At 44.9% G+C, this 27,782-nt stretch overlaps 1 protein-coding gene across 1 annotated transcript; it reads right to left on the bottom strand.

Annotated features, from left to right (window-relative positions):
• Window positions 1-9,510: 9,510 nt before the first annotated feature.
• Window positions 9,511-27,462, bottom strand: SRD5A1 (steroid 5 alpha-reductase 1). Its single transcript, XM_054984998.1, has 5 exons — window positions 27,017-27,462; window positions 18,646-18,812; window positions 17,439-17,540; window positions 12,131-12,281; window positions 9,511-9,698 (listed from the first exon to the last, which is right to left on the bottom strand). The coding sequence occupies exons 1-5, from the start codon at window positions 27,370-27,372 to the stop codon at window positions 9,632-9,634; spliced, it is 843 nt and encodes a 280-aa protein (XP_054840973.1). The 5' UTR covers window positions 27,373-27,462; the 3' UTR covers window positions 9,511-9,631.
• Between the last annotated feature and the right edge of the window lie 320 nt (window positions 27,463-27,782).

Genomic DNA, 27,782 nt, shown 5'->3' on the forward strand with positions numbered 1-27,782 from the left:
TTCTGTTGGGACGGAGGCTGCGAGGAACGAGGTTTGAACGGCCTACGCCTCTTGGGCTGTTGCTGAGGAGGGTAGTGCCGCTGTTGATAAGCCGGGAACGGTTGGTAACTCGGCCGCTGCTGCTGGTACCTGCCCTGGTAGTGGTAAGGGCCGTACCTGGGAGTGTATCGTGGCTTGTAGGCGGGTTTGTCAGTGGGAGCTAGGCCCAAGGACCGTGCCGTCTGTCTGTCCTCCTTCTTTTTCTTTAAGGCCTCATCGGTGGACGCGGAGAATAGTGATTCCCCCTCGAAAGGAAGGCCTTCCACCCGGGACCTCACTTCCTGGGAAAGTGCCGTAGACCGCAGCCATGAATGGCGTCGGAGGACGATGGCGGAAGTCATCCCACGAGCTGCCGTGTCGGCCGCATGGCTCCCTGCATTTAGCTGTTGTTTCGACAGGCGGACAGCTTCTGTCTGCAGGAGCGACACCACTGCCTTCTGTTCAGGGGGGAGGATGCCAACATAGGATGCCAACTTTTCCCAAAGGTAGAGTTGGTACCCAGCCATAATCGTCTGGTAGTTGGCAATCCTCAACCCTAGGGACGCGATGGAATACTGCCGTCTACCTAGGGCATCTAGCTTCCTCCCCTCCTTGTCAGGTGGCGCTGAGGGTGCTCCAGAGCGGCGAGACTGGAACTCCTCCGTGACGAGCGATGAAGGCGGAGGGTGCTTCAACAATGATGGCCAGGTGCCCTGTTTAATCTTATAAAGCTGCTCAATCCTCCTCGAGGTGGCAGGTTGGTCACAGGGCACCTTCCACACCTTCTCGACAATTTCCTCTATCCCCTCAAGCATAGGGAAGCCAACGGTTGCAGGATTGTCAGCATAGACCCTCCTGAGCAGCTTGTCCTTGGTTTGGGGAACAGCTGAGGAGATATCCATTTCCAAAGCTTGAGCCATCCGAGCCATCTGATCTGCGTAGATTCTCAAATCTTCATATGGAGAACTACTGCTCGGCGCCACGTTGTCGTCTGGCGAAGGTTCGGAACAGGACTCGGAACCGTACTCTCCGACGCTGCCGACGTCCTCCCCTTCGGAACTGTGCGATTCCTCTCCCCGGGCCGGCGGAGGGAACCATGCCTGCCTAGAGGTCGAGGGCCTCGGTTCCGAGTATGCGAAACCAGGAGCCCCTTCCCATTGGCAATGGAAAGCGGGAGGCAGATCCGAAGCTTGACGATGACGGGAGGCCAACGATCGCCCGGAACCGACACTCCCCTCCTCGGACCGACGTCGCTCACGACTGGAAGCAGCTGCTGGTGAGCGGTGACCAGAAGACGACCGATCCCGCCGACTCGGAGGCGGGCCTGGATCAGCTACTGGGGAAGGTGCCGATGGTACAACCTCGAACGCGCCCGGGTCCGGCACATCCTCCGGAACCGGAGAGCCCAGGTGAGGAGACGGAGTGCGTGGAATCAGGATGACCTCCTCCGTCGGAACCGAGCGTGGAGAGCGATGACGGTGTTTGGTCTTCTTCTTCTTTGCAGGTGGCTCTGAAGAAGATCTCGGTACCGACGCAGCCCTGGATGATGACGAGCGCGGCTTAGCCACCGGAATCGACCCAGTCGTCGGTTCCGACCGAGGGCTCGGAACCATGATCTTCGGTCCCGAGGTGGCAGCTCTCGGATCCGACGCGGTGGAAGAAGCGCTTCGGGGCGGCCGCGCCGAACCCTGCGCTGGAGAGGTTGTCTTCGACGCTGCGGCACTTGCGGGGCGTGCAGACCGAGCGGAGGACACAGAACCCGCCCTCGAGCGCCCTCCGACAGAGGGGCTTGGGCCAGCCTTGGGGGAGGGCAGCGGTGTTGCCGTTGACATGACCGCTTTCCAGAGGGAGGAATTCAGCCGGGCCTGCCGATCCTGACGGGCCTTATTCGTGAACCCCTGACAGATCTTACAGGCGGTCACATTGTGGGTCTCCCCCAGACAAAAAAGGCACTGGTCGTGGCCATCGGTCTGTGCCATTTTAGTATGGCACTTCAGGCAACGCTTGAAGAGCGCCTTTGAGGCCATCTTCAGGGGCGCGCAAATAAGAGAGGTCAACCAGTCCGAGTCAGAAACCGTCCGTTAATTACCGTCCAAATCAGTATCCAAAAGCGAAGTCCGAAGTCCAAACCGATGTCCAAATAAACCAGAAGATCAATCACAAGTAATAAGCGCAGAGCAACGAAGCTAACGTTCTCTCCCAGCGGCGGCAAGAAGAGAACTGAGGGAAGGGGCCGTTGGTCGCTGGAGGAGCACGTGACCGTTTGGGCGGGAAAACGGTCGCTGAGGCGCGCGACAAACGGCCCCTTCGGAGCTATAGAAGCTATGGAAAATTCTCCGGCGGCTGGCCTGCGCCTGCGCAGTCCCCATGTGTGGAGGCACAGAAGAACGAAGATGAACGATGGTTGTTGTGGGTTTTCCGGGCTGTATTGCCGTGGTCTTGGCATTGTAGTTCCTGACGTTTCGCCAGCAGCTGTGGCTGGCATCTTCAGAGGTGTAGCACCAAAAGACAGAGATCTCTCAGTCTGGACAGAGATCTCTCTGGACTGAGAGATCTCTGTCTTTTGGTGCTACACCTCTGAAGATGCCAGCCACAGCTGCTGGCGAAACGTCAGGAACTACAATGCCAAGACCACGGCAATACAGCCCGGAAAACCCACAACAACCAATGCGGTTAATGTTTCCATTTTGCAACTGGACCCATGCTCCTCTCTTGCCCAAGCTTTTACCTTGTCCTTCAGAGACTTTATGCCGCTATTGGTTAATGTTTATATGTCCCTTTTCTCTGACTATAGTACCTTACAATTTCTGCATTGGTTGCCTATTGGTTTTTGAGTACAGTTCATGCTGTTGATTATAACCTATAAAGTTCTTTACAGACTGTGACTCACAGACCTGAAGGACAAGTTTGCTCAGCAGAATAAATTTCCTGTTGTTTATATGGTTTTTAATCTTTTATCTGTCTTGTGTCCCAGTTGCCTGGGAGAAAGGTGGGCTTTTAAATAAATTAATAAAAATGGGTCCGAAGTACTGCTGTGCTTTTTGTGCTTTTATGAGCCTAAATTGCAATTCTATCAATGCAATCCTAAGTAGAGTTACTCCAGTCTAAGCCTATTAATTTCAGTGGGCTTAGACTGGAATAACTCTGTTTAGGATTGTACTGTCTGTGTGCTTTCTTTCCTGGGATTACGCTCAATTGAATAAATAAAACTTACAAGTCAATACATATAACCCTTTCAGCCTTAAAAGGGCTCGGTTAGTGGTCACAGAGTTGTGTTTGCCCCATTTTGATCCTGAATCGCGGCTTGCACGAACACAGCTTTTCTTGAATGAAGAATTCTCTCTCCACAGCCGAATCTGAGCTATAGAACTGGGAATTTGGGACAAAGAGTGTTAACGAGAAAAAATATACTGAGTAGTCCTATAGTCAGGGTGAGGGAAGAAGCACGTCTCTTTAGATTCTGGGCTCTAACTCATGAAAAGCCAACGGCTAACCGCTTGGCGAGGTCCATCCTCTGAGAAGCAACTATTCCTGACAGCTGCCGGAATGGAAACACTGTGGAAGAAAAGGTCCACACCACAAGATGGCCGCTCTTTTGCCATCTCCCTTCTCATTGCCCTGCTGGCTGTCTTCTCTGGAACACCTTTTTTTCAGCCTGGGCTGGGTATTCTGGGGAATACAGGTATCAAGTGCTGGGGTAAAGATTTTTTTTAAAAGATATATACAAGCATAGTGACTCCAATGGCAGCAGGAAAGGTTTTATTTATATTTATATCTTGCCTTTCTCCCCAACAGGGACCCCAAAGGCTTACATTGTTCAAGTCTGATGCTCTAACCACTACCCCACACTGGCTGTCCACATAACTTTCTAATTATTCTTTCCCAGGGCTTTTTTTCATGGAAAAGAGGTGGTGGAACTCAGTGGGTTGCCCTCGGAGAAAATGGTCACATGGCTGGTGGCCCCGCCCCCTGATCTCCAGATCTCTCCTGGAGATCCCTGCGCATCTTCTGGCTAGGATACAGGGGCTCAGGGATCACCGTTCCTACTTGTATTTGACAAAGGAAGATTGACTCTTGAAAGCTTATACCTTAGAAAATCTTGTTGATCTTTGTGGTGCTACTGGACTCAAATCTTGCTCTTCTAATGCAGCCCAATAAGGTTACCCACTCATGAGACACCAGAGAAGTCTCCAAACATGCCAGTCTAGTGGATGAAACAAAACTCAGCAAGATGGCATGACTTCTGTGCCTTGAAATATGCAGACTGTGGCTGCTTTTCTGAAGGAAAATAGCTACGCTGTTATTTTCTGTATTTTTATGTTACTCTTAGAGTGCTTTAGTGGTTAGAGTGTTGGACTAGGATCTGGGACATCCAGGCTTGAATGCCTACTCTACCATGGAAGCTTGCAGGCTGACCTTTGGCTAGTCACAAACTCTCAGCCAGCCTGCCTCACAAGGTTGCTGTGAGGATAAAATGGAGGAGTGGAGAATAATGTAAGCCACCTTGGGTCCCCATTGGGGAGAAAGACAGGTTATAACATGAGTAAATAATACTAATCAACTGGGTAGTTGTGGCCAGGGGTGCCTTTCACCAGCTTTGGCTGGTAAGGCTGTTGCGGCCCTTCCTGGGGAGGCCATCTTGTCACTGTGGAGCAGTTTGACAGGTTTGATTCCCCACTCCTCCGCTTGAAGCCAGCTGGGTGGCCTTGGGCCAGTCACAGCTCTGCCAGAGCTCTCTCAGCCCCACCCACCTCTCAGGGTGATTGTTGTGGGGATATTAATAACACACTTTGTAAACTGCTCTGGCATTAAGTTGTCCTGACAGGCAGTATATAAATCAAATGTTATTAATGTTATGTTATTATGACATAACATCTAGATTAGATTATTGCAATGCACTCTATGAGGGGGCACCTTTGAAGACAGTTGGGGTTGCCTTTGATATGACAGTTGGAACAGAATGCTGTGGCCAGAATGTTGACAGGAGTGGGTTGTAGGAACCGTGTAATTCCAGTTTCGTTCCTTCTACACTTCCTCCCAATTTAATCCCAGGCACGTCAAGGTTCTGGTATTGGCCTTTAAAGCGCTGCTTCCCCAGGCTACCGATTTTTGAAAAATCATATTTGCATGCCACACTTTCAATGAGGTCTCTTAGTAATGATTTGCCAACTTCTTTAGGGGCCTCTTCTGAAAGGCAGACCGATGGTCTATGAAGTCTCTAAATGTACCCACTTTAGATTGTACCTCAACCTACACTGGTATTTGTGAAGAAAATGCCTATATTTCTGATTCAGACTGTAGCCATGTTCTTGAAATTTAGTTAAGGCTTTCAGGACTTCTTGAGAAATCTTCCTAAGAAACTTGCAGAGCTTAGAAGAGCTCTTGTAGATAAGATATTGTGCTAGCTCGTTAGCAAGGTAGAGCTTCCATGGTAACAGTTTCCTGCCAATTAACATTCTTGTCTGATCACATCATTTTGCACCTGTGGGAGAAAGGGGTGGCACCAAAGGCTGCAGATTTGGTCTCCTTCCGCACCTAGCAATGGTGACATCAGTTCTGGGACTCTTCATTGGTCAACTGGCCTGGATCATTCAAGACTCCAGGAACCATAAATGAAGTAACCAACATGAGGCTTTGGGCTTTAGTCATGTCAAAGCCATTTATACTGTGACCCAGCTGTTGCTTCAGCTCTGGTTCCGATTCTATAGGATGGAAGCTTTGCCGTAACCATCTTGGAGTTTTCAAAAAGAGGCAGTTTTCAAGAAGAGGCTGGATGAATGTTTGTCAGGGATGCTTTAGGCTCATCCTGCACTGGGCAGGGGGTTGGACTAGAAGGTCTGTATGGCCCCTTCCAACTCTGTGATTCTGTGATCGTTGTGTCTTGTTATGCTGAACAACTGAAGATCTGTGTGCCTCTGGAAAGAGAGACTGTTCTTTGCCTAACTTGTGTTTGCCTTCTGGAATACCATGGTACATACTAGTTAGAAGCGTGTATGCTTTAGGAGTTTGTTTTATCCCCACAATCTGTCTTGACTAATTTTGAGTATCTTTTTGCACCTTAAATAAATTAATTATATTATATTCTGAAGAACAGATATCAACCAAGTTGCCTATTACAGCTACACATGTAAAATGTAGTTTTTATTTTAGTTTATTAAATGACATTTAATCTTTAATAGGAAGCTATCAGAGACAAAATGATTTGCAAGCCATTTCAATATCCTATTCCATATCAGGTTAAAAAAAATCTATTTCAGTCACTCTTCTTAGAACCAATGGGCCCCAATGAAATCAAAGGAATATAAATCACCAACATTTGTTTAAACACAATGTTCAGACCAAAACTGGGGGAAACTCTTTTGCAGCTCAAATTATTGCAATACAGAAATGTTTTGTTAACATCTCAGTCAGACAGACTGCAAAGCTACATTACTGTTCACAAAGAATTAGTAAAAGGAAAAGGTAGTCCCCTGTGCAAGCACCGAGTCATTACTGACCGATGGGGGGACGTCACATCACGGCATTTTCTTGGAAGACTTTTTACGGGGCGGTTTGCCATTGCCTTACCCAGTCATCTACACTTTACCCCCAGGAACCTGGGTACTCATTTTACCGACATCGGAAAGATGGAAGGCTGAGTCAACCTTGAGCCGGCGACCTGAACCCGGCTTCCACCAGGATTGAACTCGGGTCGTGAGCAGAGCTTGGGCTGCAGTACTGCAGCTTACCACTCTGCGCCACGGGGCTTCTCACAAAGAATTAAAATAGCTATTAATAATAACATCATTCAATTTATATACTGCCCTTCAGGCCAACAACACCTGCTCAGAGTGGTTTACAAAGTATGTTGTTATTATCCTCACAACAAAACACCCTGTGAGATGGGTGGGGCTGAGAGAGCTCTGAGAGAGCTGTGACTGACCCAAGGTCACTCAGCTGGCTTCAAGCAGAGGAGTGGGGAATCAAACCCAGTTCTCCAGTTTAGAGTCCCGGCTCTTAACCACTACACCAAACTGGCTCTGAATTTAACCCAACAAAATGAATTCAAAGATCTAAGGCATCCATGTTGTACAAAATATTTATTTTTTTTAGAAAGATCTAAGGCAAGATTTGAGTTCAATAGCGCCTTAAAGACCAGCAAGAATTCAGGGTATAACCTTTTGAGAGTTCCTTCATCAGAAGGGAATTTTGACTCTCGAAAGCTTGTACTCTTGTTGGTCTTTAAGGCGCCACTGGACTCAAATCTTGCTCTTCTACTGCAGACCAACACAACCGCCCACCTAAAAATGGTTAAGGGTAAGGGGTTGGATGGTGAACATTGGAGGTCAGAAAATAACTTAGGTAAAACTACTTGGCTTTTTGCAATCTTGAATGTTTCTGAAATGTAATTTAAGACAGATTACGTTATCAAAATGTACCAAAAAGAAAAATAATGCCAACATCAGAAGTGGACAGCTTTTGGTGCAATGGTTTTGGATAAAAATGCTTCCAAATGTAGGCCAAAATGATACATGAGGTGGAGGAGATGTATTTTTCAAGTGTCGCGGACCAGGCATGGTAGAAAAAACTTTCACCAAATATTCAGTTTTCCTTGCATATGATTAGGATAAAACCTTGAAGGGGTGGTTTTGCCCAATGATACATTCCTCTGGCTCCCTGTTGCCAAAAAGGAACTGTATCAGTTGATTCTGATCCAAACAAACAAAGCATCTGGGAGGTTATTACTCTCGTATCCAGGGCTTTTTTTCAGGGGGAACGTGGGGGAACGGAGTTCCGGAACCTCTTGAAAATGGTCACATGGCTGGTGGCCCCACCCCCTGATCTCCAGCCAGAGGGGAGTTTAGATTGCCCTCCGCGCCGCTGAGTGGCGCAGAGGGCAATCTCAACTCCCCTCTGTCTGGAGATCAGGGGGCGGGGCCACCAGCCATGTGACCCTTTTCTCCGAGGGCAACCCACTGAGTTCCACCACCTCTTTTCCCAGAAAAAAAGCCCTGCTCGTATCAAAAACTGAAGCTTATATAGAAGTTCAGAGAACTATAGCAGAAGATCAAGCCAGTTTGAATGAAGATAAATCTGATGTAGATCAACACTGTGTGTTGAACACTCTGATTACAAAATAAGCAAAAGGAGAGGACCAGAAACTGTATGTCACTTTTTTGGTCACTCTGACTTCTGACACAACTGAACATGGCTCATGTTAGCAAATACTTATATTGATAAAAGGCCACTAGTGCTAATCAAACTATGGTACACATAGGCAGATCTGAGTTGACTTTCATGAAGAGAGTTCTAACACTGACCTTTTCCAGGCAAGTCAAACACAGATATTTACTGGCTACCTTTCTGGCCACATTGAAAGTTAATAATAACTATGGCCTTGAAGGATAACCAGGAACAAACCAGTAAAACCATAAAAGCAACAGCATTAAAAGCTGAAGAGCAACTAAAAATAAAGACATGCAGGGCAGGATATCATTGTTGGTTGCTTTTTCAAATATTAAAGCCACTTAAAAGAGTGGAGAAAATCCACAGTAAAATATCAATGGGGAAGTTGCATTAAAAATCACATAAAAGATTGGACGAATAAAACATGTTTGTCTGGCTCCTAAAACACTGCTCTGTAACAACATTGTTTTCGTAACCTGGCACTCTCTCCTTGTAATTTTGGTCAATAAAGGACCATAAGATTTAAAGGAAAGGAGACCAACCTCAGTTCTCAATATAGACAACCAGGAAGATGGAGAATCAATATAAATGTTGGAAGAACATGTACAACTTGCTAACGTTTGCCAGTTCCCACACTTCATTACCATAAATCATCTGTGTAAGCACTTTGGTATTAAAAATAATTACATGGGAGTTGTTTCATTTAAAACTGGCCAGGTACATAAACATTAATGAATAGTTTTAACAACCAGAAGAAGTGTGTGATTCAAGCTGCAGTTTACCAAAATTTTTCTCGTGAAACTGGAAACCAAGATCAACAACTGAATCTGTTCTACAAAGGTATTATCAGTTTGCCATTTGGGGCCTTGTTACAAAATTAATCATTGATTCTCTTCCACAAAATTCCCTGATAGGCTTCAGCAGCTGGCACGGTTCCTTCCTAGTAGTAGAAACCAGGGTCCTGACACCCTCATGTAACACTGCAGCAGACAGCTGGTGAGAGGGAAGTACTGGGGTCCCCAGTGTAGTACCCGTCTGTGCCATGGTGCCCGCCATGTTTTTTTTTAAAGTGGGTGGGGCTCCTACCCAGTAGGACTTCTGATTGGTTGTGCAGATTACCATACTGTTTCAGCAGCAGCTGCCAGCACAGTATTGATTTTATTCTGTCTCGCTCTTTTTTCCCAGTGTATGTTTAAAAATTACTCTTGTTCCCTGCGCTTGGGCTTTCTGTGTGTGTATGGTGGCGGGGTTGGCTCTGCCTCCTGTGGAGGCCATTTTGTGGTTGTGCCCATACCTTGTGTCAGAATGCCAAAGATGCTCACAAGGTTAAAAAGGTTGGAGACCCCTGATGTGGGAGAATCCACTTAGCCAATGTTTATTGGTCAGAATGGCTGCTATGGTAAGAAAGAGAAGGTATTCCAAATTAGCTGAGAATGATAGGAAGAACTTAGTACACAAATGGAATCAGAATTTTCCTGCATCGTGGGTAGTTTTCAAACTTTTGAAGGTACCATCTGAAGAAGAAGAAAAGAATCAACATGAGTTATGTGATTTGGCTCCATTTTTGGTACACAGCTAGAAACATTCAGTCTTTTATATATTTGGAGTAATGCCCAGGCATCGCCTTAAAATGCAGATGAATGGTAGCTTTTCACAAATATTTATTATTAACAAACAGCGATTTTTCTTGTGCTTTTGTTAGCAATTTAGTCATCTTTCAAAGTCTATATTTCTTAAGGGCCGTGGTGATTGCAAAAATATGAGGAATTCATATTAGAACTTGGAACTGTATGTAACTCTCCAAGCTGAAGCAGGAATTATTTATTTATTTAGGATATTTGTAAATCATCTCTTCAGAGTCCTGCTTAAGGCAGCTTACAATTAAAACAATGTCATGTTATAAAAACGACTTCATCAGTATGGAACTTTGAGTAAACTGCTGGACATAAAGAACATATACATTAGCCATAAAACAGAAGCAGACTATTTTAAAGCTGGGAAAATAAAGCCCCTAATTAAATGCCTGGTTTCAAAGATGTATTTTGGCCTGGTGCCTAAAAGAAAGTAATGTATATGTGTGAGCACTAACATTCACTTTTAAAACTCTCTTGCATTTTAACAGAGAAAACCTAAAAAACTATTTAATATCTGCCCAAATAGCTCAGAAACCCAACAGAAATTTCTTCTCTTCTCTACTGTTTTAGGATACCCTTCCTTATTATAGTGCTTGTAGCAATGCTGAAGAGTCAGCCTTGGTGTTGACAAAGTGCTACCAGCTTGGGGAATTTTCAGCTGTGCTAATTGATTCCTGTTTCCCTTCTGAGGGCCAAACTACAAGTGACGAATGACACAGGTTGGACACTTGTCAGCTTCCCTCAAGATTTGATGGGAAATGTAGGCAACTTGGCAGAATGTTGGACAAGTGACAGTTGAAAAATCCATTGGACAGCAGTTGGAGAGCCAAGCTGCAAGACCAGGACCACCTACATTTCCCACCAAAACTTGAGGGAAGCTGAAAAGTGTCCAACCTGTGTCATTCGTCACTTGAAGCTTGGCCCTCAGTTACCTCAAATTTTAGAGTGCCATCCCAGGCCTAATGCTGAGAAATTGCTTTTATAAGAGTTGATGTCAATGTTTTCCTCCAACATTTGAATCCCAGAGGCAACAGAGATAAATTCTAATAGGTAAATGTTTAAAACTTGCTGATGAACAATCATTATTAAACGTTCACGCAAGGGATCTGCTGAAGGATTTCAGAGCTGTGATTCCCAAACTATGGGTCAGGAGGATCCAAAAGTAGGTCGTGACTCTCTCGCAGGTGGGCCACAGGGCCAACAGGAATGAGGCTCAATGGTTAATTAGGGTTCACCTCTACCTGTGTGAAATACAGCCTGTTACTCAGCAATATTAAAAGGTAAAGGTAAAGGTGCAATCACTGAGTGATTACTGACCCATGGGGGGACGTCGCATCACCATGTTTTCTTGGCAGACATTTGTTACGGGATGGTTTGCCAGTCATCTACATTTTACCTCCAGGAAACTGGGTACTCATTTTACTGACTGTACAGGGTAGTTTGCCATTGCCTTCCCAGGTCATCCACACTTTACCCCCAGGAAACTGGGTACTCATTTGACCAACCTCGGAAGGATGGAAGGCTGAGTCAACCTTGAGCCGGCTACCTGAACCCGGATTCTGCCAGGATCAAACTCAGGTCATGAGTAGGGCTTCGGCTGCAGTACTGCAGCTTACCACTCTGCGCCACGGGGCTCAGCAATACTATATATGAATAAATGCTAAAGGAGGATAGGTGGCATGGGATAGCCTGATCACATCAGATCTTGGAAGCTAAGCAGGGTTGGTACCTGAATGGGGGACTGCAGAGAAAGACTCTGCAGAGGAAGGAAATGGCAACCCACCTCACCTGCCTTGAAAGCTCTTGCTGGGGTTGCTGTAAGCCATTTATGACTTGACAGCACATAAATACGTACATATAAATGCTAAACATGAAAAATAAAATACAAACATGTTCAGTGTGTTAAAGGGTGCATGTGTTTTGTGTTTTGTATTGGGGAAGACAGCACCGAGTTATTTTGAAAACTGGCTCACAAAAAGTTCAATACATTTACAGAAAAGTACAGTAAGTTTCAAAGGGGGCCCTATGTCCAAACAATTTGAGAACCAGCGCCTTACCGCGTATGGAAGATAATTAAAGAAAAAAAGGCATTTAAATAAGTTTAAAAATGGAGCAATGTGTTTAGTATTTAGCTTCCGTTTGTCAGGGTTTTCTTTCCTTTAGACATCTGGATTATAAAAATAAGCAACTAGTTAACCACACAAGTATCTAAGGCGTTGAGAATGGGCTTGATCACAGGTGTCTACAGAATTTAACAGACCATCAATTCAACTGGAAATGCAAGACAGAAATTTTACAAACTGAACACTTACTGATGATGATGATGTGCACGGGTAGTTAAAACCAGGCATGTGCTGAAGGCAAAAACTCTACTTTCCACAGTACAACACGCAAGAGCAAACCCTGACCATTCGAGAATCTCCCCAAAGAAGTTAGCTGCAGTCACATATTCAAAGAGTCCTCCTAAATGACAAACAATAATTGTGTGACCACTTAGTAATCCATTCTGAATAGTTTTGCTTCCTAATCTGAAAGTCTCCAGGAGTTCCTTGAAGTTATTTATGGCTTTCAAATTGCATCTAACCACCAGAATGTTATATTCAATTAAACTGTGGTGTTTCCAACTATGCCTGACCACATTATTAATCCCTCCTAAACCAGGCTCCTCGCCACACATCCTAATGTTACGCAACACTCACGGAACAAGGATGTCTTCATGGCGTTATTTCTTTTTTTAAAAATTTTTTTAATTTTAATTAACAGTTCAATACAACATGTAACAGGTCAACATACAAACATAAAACATCTTTCACATAGGAATTGAAACATTTGATATAGTATCAATATTACTGAATAGTTACTTAACTTATAGTGCTAAGTAACTTTACATTATTTAGGGTATTTAGTAAAAAAAAGATGACAAATGTTTAGGAGGAAGTATGTCGTTAACAATTAAGAATTCAAAAAATGGGGACCATTTAGTTACAAAGTTAGTTTCTTTTAGGCAGAGTTGTGTTTGACTAATAAGTTCTGAGATCTTGTCCTGAGTGTAATAGTCCCATAATTTAACTAACCAATTATCGATAGTGGGGATTTTAGGAGATTTCCAGTAGGATGCTAATAATGACTTGGCTGCCATCAAAAAATTGCAGATTAACTCTTTCCGTATATTAGGGATGTTTATGGTCTCCCATTGATTTAAAAAAATTAATTTTGGATCTAGAGGGGTTAAATATCCGGTGAGCTCTTGTATACTTTGTAGAATTCCCTTCCAAAATTTCTCGACATAAGGGCAAGCCCACCAGCAGTGCACAAAGGTACCAATTCCTCCACACCCTTTCCAACAAAGTGGAGAATACTTTGGATAAATTAATGAAAGTATTTTGGGGGTTAAATAACAACGGTGGAGAATTTTGTAGGATTGAATTTTAACTGGAATAATATAAGATTGCACTATATTGGAAGACCAAATTGTTTTCCATTGATCTACAGTAATTTCAGTATTGCAGTCCAACTGCCAGTTCTGCTGGCATTTTAAAGGTTTAATTTCAAATGTATTCAGGAGAACTTTATACAGTTTAGATATTAATCCTTTTTGATTAAGATTGGTTTGGCTCAAAATAATTTCAAAATCTGTCTGAGGCGTATTGATAATTTGTGTTATTTTAATTTGATTCATCATGTGTGCTAATTGGAAATACGTAAACCATTGTAGTTTGTGCTGTAGCTTTTGTTCTAATTCCGACTTGTCTAGTACACCTTTAGTAGAGGAAATATCGATTAGCCGGGTCAAATCATTTTGTAGCCAAATTTTTGCAAAAGCTTTGGATTGCCCAGGCAGGAACCAATTTTGACCTAGAAAAAATGAGTATCTTGAAATGTTGGGCAAAATCTTTTTCTTATAATGATTCCAGATTGTCATCATGGCAGAATATAAAGGATTAGTTATGACTTCTGATAATTGATTTTCTTTATCATTCCAAATTGAGCTTTGAATTATTGGTAGTTCTTTGTTGGGGTGTACAGATTTAATCCAATCTGAGGAGTCTGCAAATTTTAAAATTTGTACAATATTTAATAACCTAATTGAGATTTGATAAATATTCAAATCTGGATAATTGAATCCCCCGTTCATATATTTTAATCTGAGGATATTAAAGGCTATCCTAGGTTTCTTCCCATTCCATAAAAATTTATTTAATATACTCTGCCAATTTTTAATTATTTTTTGAGGGATCAATAATGGGATTGCACGAAAAAAAAGTAGTTTAGGTAATACAAAAGTTTTAATAATATTGTATCTTTCAAACCATGTGGGGTTAAGTTTGTTCCATTTGTCTAAGTTTTCCTTGATTTTATTAAAAGCAATAGTATGATTGAATTTCAGCAAATTTTTCAGGGCAGTGGGGATATTGATACCTAGATAAATTATTTGGTCAGACGACCATTGATACTTACAGTTCTTTTTGATCCAATTAGATGTATTGGTTTGCATATATATTGTTAGTAACTGAGATTTGCTATAATTAACTGTTAAACCTGAAATCTGGCTAAATTCTTCTAATGTTTTTTGGAGTGGTTTTAATGAATTGATTGGGTCTATTAGGTAAATAAGTAGGTCATCAGCAAATAGACTTAATTTGAAATTATTTAGGGTTGTAGTTATTCCTTTAATGTCAATATTGTCTCTAATTTTTTCTGCTAGAGGCTCAATAGAGAGGGCAAATAAAATAGGGGATAATGGACACCCCTGTCTTGTGCCTCTTTGAATAAAGATTCTATTAGAAATAGCACCATTAATTCTAATTTGAGCTGTTGGATGGGAGTATATGGTTTCTATTAGCCTCAGAAATTTAATACGAAAATTCATCTGTTGCAAAGTTAATTTGAGATATTGTAGTTCAATTGAATCGAAGGCCTTTTCTATATCTAGAGACAAAAGACTGGATTCTATTTTATTTGTTTTGCAATATGAGATCAAATTTAGAGTTTTGTATATGTTATTCATCATGTCCCTATTTGGAATGAAACCAGACTGATCAGGGTGAATGTACTGTGAAATAAATGAATTGATCCTTTTGGTGATAATTGTGGTGAAGATTTTATAGTCCTGGTTCAGGAGCGATATAGGTCTGTATGATTTTGGGTTAGTGCTGTCTTTGTTTTGGAATGACTGTTATGTTTGCATTTGACCAGGATGGTGGCATTATTCTGTGGTCTAAAATTGTGTTGCATGCCTCTGATAGGGGATGGTGTGATTTCTGACATCATCGCACCACGATCCTGTTTTCATGACATGATGACATCAGAAATTGGGCCATGGAGACGCCCTCGTTCCATGAGTGTTGTGTGACGTTAGGACATGTGGAAACGACCGAAGACTTGTTATGCGAGAGCGCTGGACCACCCATATCTACAGAGTCACATGAACAAGGGGTGGTGGTGGTTTCTCTCCTGCTCAGAAGTAGCTTCTAACAAGAAGGCACGTAGCAAATGTGCAACATTTTGGGCACTCATTTGGGTAACAAAACCCAAAATTCAAGTAAACTCATATTCTGTGCTTAGGAAGAAAATGGGGAGAACTGGCACTCAAGGCCACAGACACTAAACTGTTTACCCACATTATTGGTCAAACAGTACTGGCAGAAGGTGTAGCCTTGCCCATATGTTGGATTACTTGCACAGTATAAATACCCCTCCCCATCAATTGTGCATCATACTGTTAAACCTGACTGCAGAGATTCCCTTTGAGGGAATCGGACAACTCCGTCAGCTCTCAAATTTTCTCACCCCATTGGGTTTGGGACTGCAGGAACTAGACAGGAACTAGACATGATTTCCTCTGCCTGCAGCCATCCATGGTCATTATTCACAAGAGAGGGGAGAAAAAGGATTGTCTTAAGCATCATTGGTATTGCAGCCATACCGTTACTGCCTACTGACTGGTGTTTTCCAATGAACAGCTGTGAGCAGACTATGAAGAAAATCACAACTGGCGTGGAACTATACAATTGCTAAGGATGTAATATGTTTCCATTTATTTTTCTTTGAATGCCCTAGGATCGCTGCCGTCTGAACGCAGAAGAAACTGCTCTGGCTTGCACTGGTAGGAGGGGCAGCAACAGCCATTTAGCCAAAATCATAGGATTGCCAGACACACACACCCTTCAGTCTCATGGAAAGAAATGGGATATGAATGGGATAAGGGCCAGTTTGGTGTAGTGGTTAAGAGTGCGGGACTGTAATCTGGAGAACTGGGTTTAATTTCCCCACTCCTCCACTTGAAGCCAGCTGGGTGACCTTGGGTCAGCCACAGGTGTTTGTTGTTGTGGGGATAATAATAACATACTTTGTAAACCACTTTGAGTGGGTGTTAAGTCATCCTGAAGGGTGGTATATCATCATCATCATCATTATGTGTATTCATGTGCAAGACAGCTGCCTTAGTGTTTCTAGAGACTAAAATGGTGCAAGTTCTCTAAGCAATCAACTTGGAGCAAGCTTGGTGTAGTAGTTAAGAGCGACAGAACTCTAAACTGGAAAGCCGGGTTTGATTCCCCTCTCCTCCCCTTGAAGCCAGCTGGGTGACTTTGGGTCAGTCACAGCTTCTTGGAGCTCTCTCAGCCCCACCCACCTCACAGGGTGATTGTCATGAGGATAATAACAACATACTTTGTAAACTGCTCTGAATGGGCATTGTTTTCCTAAAGGATGGTATATAAATCAAATGTTGTTGTTATTATTATTGTTATGATTATTAACTAGCAACAAAGTCCATTGTGGGAGGAGGAATACAACGGGCTCCAGAAAGGAGTGGGCGGGCACGCGGGCATTCCCTCCTCTTCCGTCACTGATCTCAGCCGGATAAAGGTGGTGGTGGGGAATGGCTACCTCCTCTGCTTCTGGTCCCAGCTGGGTGAAGAAAGGACAGGCATTGCCTCCTACTCTGTGCCTGATTCTGGCTGGGTGAAGTGGGGGGGAGGCATTGCCGCCTGCTCTGTGCCTGATCCAGGCCAGGTAAAGGGGGGGCGGGCATTGCCACCTGCTCCGCTCCTGATCCCAGCTGGGTGAAGGTGGGGGATGGGCACTGCCACCTGCTCCGCTCCTGATCCCAGCTGGGTGAAGGTGGGGGATGGGCATTGCCACCTGCTTCACTCCGGATCCCAGCTGGGTGAAGGTGGAGGGCAGGCATTGCCACCTGCTCTGCTCCTGATCCCAGCTGGGTGAAGGCGGGGGGGGGGCAGGCATTGCTGCCTGCTCCACGCCTGATCCTGGCCTGGGCTTCCTGCCATGGCGTGCTCTCTGGAGGTCTGGCTGCCTCATCTGGGCTTCCCTCCACAGCAATGCCCTCTGGAGGCCCACCAGGGTAGGAAGTGAGTTGCCTTGAATATGCTTAGCCTTTTATATAATAGGATAATAAGTTAGCTTTGCAAACAGAAAGAATCTTTGCTTATGTTAGTATGCAAATTATATTATGGAAGTAAGACATGTTTGAGGGCAGGAACCTATTGTAAATATATGATAGTCTTCTGCATTTATGTAATTAGCTCATGTGAATGCAAAATCTCTAAATTTCTATGAAACATGGGTAATACCAGATTTCTATGGCATATGACTCACCTGTTGGTATTTTATACCCTGTCTCCCCTGGTTTCCTGAGATTTATTAAAATATGATCCGAGTGTATATTAATCAGCAGGCCACTGAGCCACCCTGCAATACCTATGGCAATAACATAAAATATTGGTTTGATACAGTTATGTTTTACACAAGAAAATAAATCTATAAGTACTCAACAAGTAATAACATCTGTACCTTAACAAAATTCCCTGCTCATTTTTCTATGCAAGGCCACTTTCGTGACTACAAATTTACTTATCTTTTATTTATTTTAATTGATCTGTTTATTTATAGCCTGCCTTTCTCATCGAGACACATGGCTGATTACAAAATATAAAAACAACACAATCAGACAACAGATGTCATCGGTAGAGATGGGCATGAACCGAAATACGAACCAAAGTTCATCATGAACCAGGCCGTATTTGGTTCGTGAACCAGCAGTTTGTCGGAGGGCATTTCCGATGAATCATGATGATTTTTAGGCTTGTTTGTTTTGGTTTGGTTTTTGGTTCATCACTACAGTCAGCCTGGTGCTGATCAATCAGTTTCCTAGGCAACAGCAGGATGGGCTTTCTGCAGACCTTCTGCTGCCCCAGAAGTAACGTATTCACAAACCAAATGAACCAGTTTGCTAACCAGGCAATTTCATGCCAGTTCGTGGTTCATGAAATGCGATGAAACACAACAAACTGCCATTTTCCTTGTTCCTGCCCATCACTAATCATTGGATTAATTCTAGAAACAAATGCAAATAAGTGCAGGTTCTTTTATTTCCAAATGACCATTAGTTCTTCAGCCCAGCAAGCTTTGGTGCAACCACTCTCTGGCGCATGGACTTACAAGAGTGCACACATTGGCTGTCTCTGGTCTAACACATCAATGCCATCAATGCAACCCCCCACCACGCTATACCCTCTTCCCATGCAATTATCACAGATTGCCAGTATCTGCTCAGAACAAACAACCATGAGAGTTCAGTAAGTTCAGCAGGGGGGCATGCACATGTTTTTCTTCTATAAGGATCACTCTTTGTTTGGAAGGAGAATGTGCTCAGCTCTTCAGTAATGTGGCATCTCAACTTGAAGGAAGGCGAGAGCGGCACTTCCATGTACAGAATTCAGATGAGCAAATGCAACCTAAATGGAACCAACTGTAATACATATTGAAGAACCTATTACCCATTTGGTGCTTGATGTAAATTCACCTAGAATGAAACGTGGATCTTTCAGCCAGTTTGTAGGGTATTCCACATAGTTACTCAAACTCCGGCCTTGCAAGTATCCGTTAAGGCTGCAGAAGGCAAAGGCTAACACACAAGTAAAGATCGGTGTCGGCTTTCCTCCACGAATTAAGAAAGGAAAGATGAATGACCTAGAATAAATACAAAAGGCAAGGTTTTCATTTTGATACGGTTGAACATTACAGATATGTACAATGATGATTTAACTATGTGGTGGTTATGCGCTAGAGACATTACGTTCTGGAATATGATTAGAACTACTAACAACAACATGCTTGGAACAAGTTCTCTCTGTCAGGTTCAGAATGCTTCTCTATATGTTGTAACCAAAGGAACTCCATTTTAATCCTTTTAGTGTTCTAAGTGCTTTCTTCACAGGTGCCAAGATGTTCCCTAGCAGCTATCTCTCAGAAGAGGAATGTTTTGGCTACAGCTTCTCCAGCCCTGGGAAACTTTCACTGTCTCAGCTTCAAAGGGATTGTTTTGAGAACTGTGGGGGGAGGCTGGGCCTACTGAGTCTTGATACTTTGTACTGTATTCTTTACCTCTCATTCGTAACAATACACGTGTACCAACCCAGATATTGCATCTGGGCCCGTGGACTATAATGGTTGCATTTTTCAGTAAATCTTTTGAAAACAACGGACTCTTGTCTGATTGCAGAAGGTAGTCTGGATACAACTATTATTTAGCCACAGATCTGACATTTTGTTACAAATCACATCTGTTCCAATGCCTAAACTGGAGCAGCCAGATACCAAAGCCGTTCCTGACAGGGACCCTTTGTTTGATCCCTATGCCTCCCCCGGTTCGGAAGGACTGGAACCTCAAGGACCTGTTCAAAGAGGGACCGGGTCTTCTGTTACTACAATATACACCCTCACTCCTAGCAGAACGGATACTCGACCCATAGCAGCAGCTGACCCGCTGATATCCTTGCCGAGACTCGTAGCACCGATTGCACGGGGCACCACTCCTTGGCAATATCCGCTGACGGGAACGATAGGACGAGGTACTACACCCAGACCCCTACTGCAACCGAGACCGAGGGGACCTCCTCCCCCAACACAGCCTGTCCCAAGTTAAAAAACCAAGCGCTATATTGTCATGGACGCCCCAATGCCAAGCAGCATTCAATCAGCTCAAAACCCAATTTATCTCCGAACCAGTTCTGCAGCACCCTGATGAAAATCGCCCATTTGTAGTGCAAGTGGACGCCAGCGATACGGCGATTGGAGGCGTCCTCTTGCAGCGAGGGGAGGACGATGTGCTTAAACCCTGTGCCTTCCTATCCCGCAAATTTTCTGAACCTGAAAGAAATTGGAATGTTTGGGAAAAGGAAGCTTTTGCTGTAAAAGTGGCGCTCTCCACCTGGAGACATTGGCTAAAGGGAGCCCGTCATCCGTTTGAGGTCTGGACGGATCACAAGAATTTAGAAGCCCTACGCAGTCCGCGAAGGCTAAATGCCAAACAATTGCGGTGGGCAGAGTACTTTTCTAAATTCAACTTCACTTTGAACTTTTTGCCCGGCAAAACTAACTTCCTTGCCGACGCCCTATCGCGCATGCCCCAGCATAAAAGCAAGAGGGAGGAGACCATAGACACTGTCTTCTCACCTACGCAATTAGGGGGAGTGGTTACAACGCGCAGTCGCACCACCCACCCTCCTCAGCCAGACCAAGGGTGGAGACAAAAACTGAAGGCTGAAGTGGAAAAGGAGAGGGAAAATGTACCCAAAGAAAAATTACAACAATCCGAACAAGGAGAGTGGCTTTGGGGGGACCGCTTTTATGTACCCAACAGTTTAAGAAAAGAAGTGTTGTAACGCTGTCATGACGCCCCTACAGCTGGCCACTATGGGTACTTAAAAACACTGCATCTAGTGCAACGGCAATTCTGGTGGCCAGGCATGCGCAAAGACATTTCCCAATATGTAGCGTCATGCCCCATCTGTCTCAGTGCCAAATCACGCAAAGGCAAACCACCCAGACTTTTGCAACCTTTAGAAACGCCGAACAGACCATGGGAAACCATATCCATGGATTTTATCACAGATCTTCCCCCCTCCAAGGGCCACACTTGCATTTTGGTTGTAGTGGATTTGTTCTCCAAGCAAGCCCATTTCATACCTTGCACCACCATACCCTCAGCCCGAAAGCTAGCAGATATCTTCCTAAAACACATTGTTAAATTACATTCTTTTCCGTCAAAGGTGATTTCGGACCGCGGCGGACAGTTCGTTGCCAACGTCTGGCGGGAGCTTCTACAAATTATGGGAATTGAGCAAGGTTTAAGTTCCAGCCATCATCCTCAAACCGACGGACAATCCGAAAAAACTAATCAAATATTAGAACAATTCCTCCGCTGTTATATCAATTTTCAACAAGACAATTGGATCGATTTACTTCCCTTAGCTGAATTCTCATACAATAACAGCATACACGCCTCGACTGGAGAAACACACTTCAGTCCGGAAGCATTTTGACACAGCGTGGACTAAAAAGAACGGCACCACACTGGCCGAACATGAAAGGTGCAAAAGGGCCCAGACAAGCTAATTCCAGGCTTTTTGGCTTGCCCGAGATAGTGAGGAGTTATGTCCCCAGTGCAGAAGGGGCTATAAACACACACGCACACACATATGAAGTCGCCTCGCACTGAATCAGAGCGCCCGTCCATCAAGGTCCAGTATTATCTACTCAAACTGGCCACAGTTTTCCAGGATCTCAGGAAGAGGTCTTTCATCCCCTACTGCCTGGTCCTTTTACCTGGAGTTGCCGGGGATTGAACCTGCATGCAAAAAGGAGGCTCTTCCACTGAGCCCCTCCTCCTAGATGTACACTGAGACATTGAAACTATGAGAACGACCTTCACGTGCTTTAATATACAGAGTGAAAACAGACTGGGCCATATGTACCAGATGCCATTCTAAGCAGCTCACTTTACAATGATGTGCAAGCGGAAACCTAAATGGACATGACACAGTTCCGCATGCGCAAGATCTTGTGGAACACTTCATGCTTTCCTTCTTATATCTTATAATGGTTGGAAATTCCCTGCACAACATCTTGTGCAGGCGGAAAAGCAGTTCAAAATACACTGTTTAACTTAGCACAAGGTGCTAGCCTGTGGGTTTTTTTTCACACTTTTGCTTGCACAAGGCCTTTAGCACATGCAGAAATATTCTGGCAGTTCCAACCCAAATCCATTTGGAAATCCATTTCAAGTGCTCAGAGCCATCTTAGACACATTATTTCAATAATCCTTAATAATAGTAATTATTATTGTTCCAAAATTGCAAGGAGTTTGGGGGGAAAGTGAGGACTACATTGTTGTTGTCTTGTGGGTTGCCAACTCCAGCTTGGGAAATTCTTGGAGATTTGAAGGAAGTGCCTGGGGAGGGTGGAGTTTGGGGAGGAGAGCATCTCACTGGACGTGTGACGTATCAGCCCTCCAATGCTGTCATTTCCGCCAGGGGAACTGATCTCTGTTATCTGGCAATCAGCTGAAATTCCAGAACCTCAGGCCCCACCTGGAGGCTGGCCTAATTCAGTGCCATAACTGGTAAGGATTTTGAGGGTGTATATATTCTACTGGATGACTGTCTTGAAAGCTAGGAGGAGGCCTGGGGCCCAACACTGACGATGAACAATTTAGTTCTAAATAAAATTGTTCTTTGCCCATTTGCAGGGTCCAACACCATTCTCTCATGCTGAGGAGGCCATCAACCACCTTAGGCATATTCAACAGGTTAATTCAGGCACCATTTGTGACACATTAAGCAGGCAAAAGGAGGCTTTGGTCCAGTCACTAAAGGTATATAGAGCAAGCGTGTCATAGACCAGGTTCTGGGAGAACCCGGTTTGAATCCCCACTCTACCGTTTAAGCTCACAGGGTGATCTTGGGTCAATCACATTCTTTCCGTCTAACTTACCTCACAGGGATGTGACAGTAACAAAATGGAGGTGAGAATGTTGTAGGCCATTTTGAGTCTTCTCAATGAGAAGAAAAGTGGAGTAAATAATGGAATAAGTAAAAATGTGCACCCCACCTTGCCTAAATGGCAAGTTTTTGTTACAAATGTAGAGCATTTGCCACCATTTACCTCCAAAACTGTTCATCCAATGACTATCAAGGTATTCCTTTACTTTCCACCTGCTTTGGGGTCCCCAACATAGAGAAAAGGCAAATATGAATAGGGTGGTATGAGTTCAGAATCCGTCCCCTTATACACTCAGGTCATTCTACTCTAGGAGCTAACAACATCACCCACTTGCTCATAAAGCCATCATGAGCCAACCGCGCCCTTCTGCAATCTACACTAGACAAACCCGTCAGTCCCTGTGTTAACAGTATCAGTGGACAGAAATATGAGATCAAACCTGCAACGAGCAAAAAACAGTGGGTAAATACTTGAATCTTCCAGGACTTATTGCAATAGATCGTAAGGTCTCTGTTCACCAAAACTTGAAAGGACAACCCAATGAGAAGGTGCTGAATTAGAATTCATTAACAGATTAAACACTACATCATATCCTGTCTGAAACAGAGACTTGGGTTTCCTAATACTACAAATGGTAACGTTTATTTAGAGATAGCAATGGCTTCTTCTTACCACAGTATAATCATGCTAACTTTTTACCTACTTCCAGGGCTTTTTTTCCTGGGAAAAGAGGTGGTGGAACTCAGTGGGTTGCCCTAGAAGAAAATGGTCACATGGCTGGTGGCCCCGCCCCCTGATCTCCAGACAGAGGGGAGTTTAGATTGCCCTCCCCGCCATTCAGCGGCGCGGAGGGCAATCTCAACTCCCCTCTGACTGGAGATCAGGGGGCGGGGCCACCAGCCATGTGACCATTTTCAAGAGGTTCCAGAATGCCATTCCACCACGTTCCAGCTGAAAAAAAGCCCTGCCTACTTCTAAGGAAAACACTACATAGATCTAACATGAGTCAATAATTAAAGAGTGCTCATTTGTGACTCTTTCGAAAGCCTGATTTGTGAAGAGAAAACTTGGCTCTTTTTGAACACTATCCAGGAAATCTGGGGAAAGAGCAGTAGTTTTACACCTGTTCTCGGAACAAGTTTCAAGTTGTGCCATGGTTGGGCATTTAAAAACTGAGGCCAGACAGTCTGTACTCAGCGCATCAAACTTCTCTGGGAGAGAAAACTGGCCTATAGAACACATTTTCAGTTAATTGATAGAGAAGCCAGATCACTTTCAGTTTGAACAACACCGGGGCTGACCTGAGAAGATTTTATTGAGAAGATCAAACATTTCCAGCACTATAGAATTAACATGACACCCAATCCCATCTACTGCAGACATAGTGTGCAGAACTAAACTCAACAGAACAAAATAAACACGTCCCCTTCTGCAGCAGGCATGGTAACTCGGCACTCCAGGCCACTATGCAACTTCAAGCTCCAGCACCTTTCCTTGGATCACTCGGCCTCAGATTTAATTACTCTAATTATAATCAGGGCCGGTGCCAGGGTTTCTGGCACCTGAGATGAGAGACCTACTTGCGCTCCCCGCCCGTGTACGTGGTCCAAACTCAACTCTTCTTAGAATTGCACTGCAAGCTTTAGTTATTCTGAAATATTATACAAGAGCCTATCAAACAAATGAGTAACAAAAGCAACAAAACATGACATGCTTATACTATTATTGCCAGAAGCAGATAGTGATCCAATGTTTCTCAGTACACACAATGCAGACAATTACAAATTATTATGCAAGGTTCAAAAAAGTCCACAGGTTTAGACGTAGAGTACAGGTCCAGGTAGTGCAGGCAGAGTAGACCATCTAACGGGCTGACCGGTTCGTTCAAAGGGTCCCGTTTCCAAATCTTCATCAAAGATGGTTTTCCAACTGACATTGATTCCAAAATTCGTAATCTTCCATTCTGGAAGTTTACGAATTTTGGAATCAATGTCAGTTGGAAAACCATCTTTGATGAAGATTTGGAAACGGGACCCTCTAAACGAACCGGTCAACCCGTTAGATGGTCTACTCTGCCTGCACTACCTGGACTTGTACTCTACGTTTAAACCTGTGGACTTTTTTGAACCTTGCATAATGTATAATTGTCTGCACTGAAGGATGATTAATTGTTCACGGGATATACCATCATTATGATTAAGCACTAGCACTTTAAGTATAGGTCTATACGAAGATTGTGTGTACTGAGAAACACTGAATCACTATCTGCTTCTGGCAATAACAGTATAAGTGGTTGGTATGTGGTTGATAAGTCTTTATTTCGTTAGCACGTCACGTTTTGTTGCTTTTGTTACTGGCTTTCATGACTTTCCATATTTACTTGATTACCAAACAAATGAGGGCAAGACTCCTGGAATGTTCTTTTTTTACTTAGGAAATTTATATCCTGCCTTTTCATGCATAAAATGCACTCGACACAGCTTACAAAGTTGTATTGCTGCTTGTTGTGTGTGTTCTTTTTTAAATATTTAAGATGTTTTATTGTTTTTAAAGATACTGTATTTTATATTATTCTATTAATTGGAATCCACCCTGAGCCTGCTGGTGCAGGGAGGGCGGAATATAAATCAAATCAAATAAATAAATAAATAAATAAATAAATAATATAAAAACAATATACACAATCTAAAATACAAAGCCAGAAGTTTTAATTGAGCCTGGAAACACTGGAAGCGGTTGGTTTAAAATGCTCACTGTGGGACACCCTGGCTAATGTTCTGGCTGCCACATTTTGAATTCTTTAGTTTTGACTGAATCTAATATGGCAAAAGGAAAATTCATAATCTATTGAGGAGGGGGGCGGCGTGGGGGGGGGAACAGGGATTTAGTGGCACTTTAAAGATGAATAGGATTTTATTCTGGCATTCTCTCTCTCATCGATTAGCACTGGCTTTGTCATGTGCCTGACAAATTGAGCTCTATTCCAGGAAAGAATATGCTGGACTAAAATCTAGTCAGTCTTTCAGATGCCACGACACTCTTCTGTATTAGGACCACAGCCCACTTTGTCAGATATATATAGCCAGGGCTTTTTTTCAGCAGGAACGCGGGGGAATGTGGGGGACTTTCGGAACCTCTTGAAAATGGTCACATGGCTGGTGGCCCCGCCCCCTGATCTCCAGACAGAGGGGAGTTCAGAGTGCCCTCCGCACCGCTCAGTGGCGTGGAAGGCAATCTGAACTCCCCTCTGTCTGGAGATCAGGGGGCGGGGCCACCAGCCATGTGGCCATTTTCTCTGCAGGCAACCCACTGAGTTCCACCTCTTTTCCCAGAAAAAAAGCCCTGTATATAGTGAATCTTCACTAGGCAGAGACGCATTTGATGTAGGCTCTACTCCATAAAAACAGTTTATTATGGAATAAAAACTTCTTAATCTTTAAGAGGCCACAGGACTTCTGTTTATTTTTGCTCTAACAGACAACCCTTCTAGAGTTACTAATACTAACAAAAGGTGAAATGTTGCTGCTGGTCAACTGAGTTTTTTCCCCATAGCTCACAGAGAAAAAAGGGGCAGCCTGGAAACCCTACAAAGTAGATCTGGGATCACAGGTAAAATATGCAACTCCTTGTCTGTCCGGTCACTCTACCAATTAGGACAGGGATCAGAGAGAAAAGAGGCAGCTCAACTGCCAGGCCACCCTACCAGGAAGGACAAATCACAGGTAATAAGTGCAGCTCCCTGACTGCCTGTCCAGCCCACGAGGAAAAATCGAAATCCCAGATAATGTGCAGCTCCCTGATTGTCTGTCCACTCTACCTGGGATCAGAGAGAAAAAGGGCAGCTTCCTGACTGGCGAGGCACCCTACCTGAAAAGACTGAAATCAGAGGGGATGTGCAGCTCCCTGAGTGCCTGTCCACCCTACTAGCTCCTAGATTGCTTGGCCACCCTACCAAGTAGGACCGGAATCAAAGAATAAAGGGGTAGCTTCCTGACTGCCTGGCAACCCTGCCAGGTAGGGCTGGGATCACAAGTAAAACGTTCCACTCCTTGACTGCTCGTCCACCCTACCAGGAAGGCCCGAAATCACAGGTAATAATTGCAGTTCCCTGACTGTCTCCCAGGAAAGACTGAGATCACAGGTAATAATCACAGCGCCCTGACTGCCTGTCCACCTCGCTAGGAAGAACCGGGATCAAAGAGAAAAAGGGTAGCTTCTTGACTGCCTGGCAACCCTGCCAGGTAGGGCTGGGATCGCAGGTAAAAAGTTCTGCTCCCTGACAGGCCGTCCCCCTTACCGGGAAGGACTGATATCACAGATCCCCGGCTGGCCGTCCACCCCACCAGAAAGGCCCGGGATCGGCGAGGAAAGGGGCCGCTCGGGGCGCGCACCTGTAGGCGTAGTGGGCGAGGAAGAGCCCCAGGAGGATGCGGTTGGGCCAGCGGTGCAGCTGGGCGCCCTCGCTGCGGCAGACGAGTAGCAACGGCAGCAGGAAGGAGGGCGCCTCCTGCAGCAGCCAGGCCAGGCGCGCCGGCAGCGAGCCCGCGCCCATGAAGGCGGCCGAGTAGCGCCCGTAGGGCAGGCGCATGCCGCTCCCCGCCAGCGCCGCCAGCGCCACGCAGCCCGCCAGCACGTAGCTCGCCAGCTCCAGCGCCCGCTGCTCCTCCGGCCCCGACAGGCGCCGCCAGAACGCCGCCGACCACACCGGGCAGGGCAGCGCCGCCGCCGCCGCCGCCGCCGCCTCCATAGCCGCCCGCCCGCCGGCCGGCCGCTTCCTGGCTCTTATTCCCGGGCGGGCGGGCGGGCCGGGCGAGCGCCCCGCCAGCGCCGCGCCTTCGCCCGCAGCCAACGGCCAGCGCGCGGAGGAGGCGCCTGGCATCACGCGGCCGGGAGGCGGGAAGAGCGGCTGGACAGGAGGGAGGCGAGGCGGAGCCGCCGGACGGGGGTGCGGCTGCAGCGATGCGCGGGATTCTGGTCGGTCCTTCGTTGCAGCGGAGAATCCTGCAGGATGAATGGAGAGCCCCGGGTTTCCCAGCAGTCCTGTGCAAAATTGAGTGAGATCTATCCATTGCAGTCCTCCCGTGAGATCTTCCGCACATTGTTTTTGCACTGTTTATGGCAACAGAGAACGAATCGACACCCTTGGGAGAATTATAG

Source organism: Eublepharis macularius, chromosome 7, assembly GCF_028583425.1.
Source record: "Eublepharis macularius isolate TG4126 chromosome 7, MPM_Emac_v1.0, whole genome shotgun sequence".
NCBI lineage: Eukaryota > Metazoa > Chordata > Lepidosauria > Squamata > Eublepharidae > Eublepharis > Eublepharis macularius.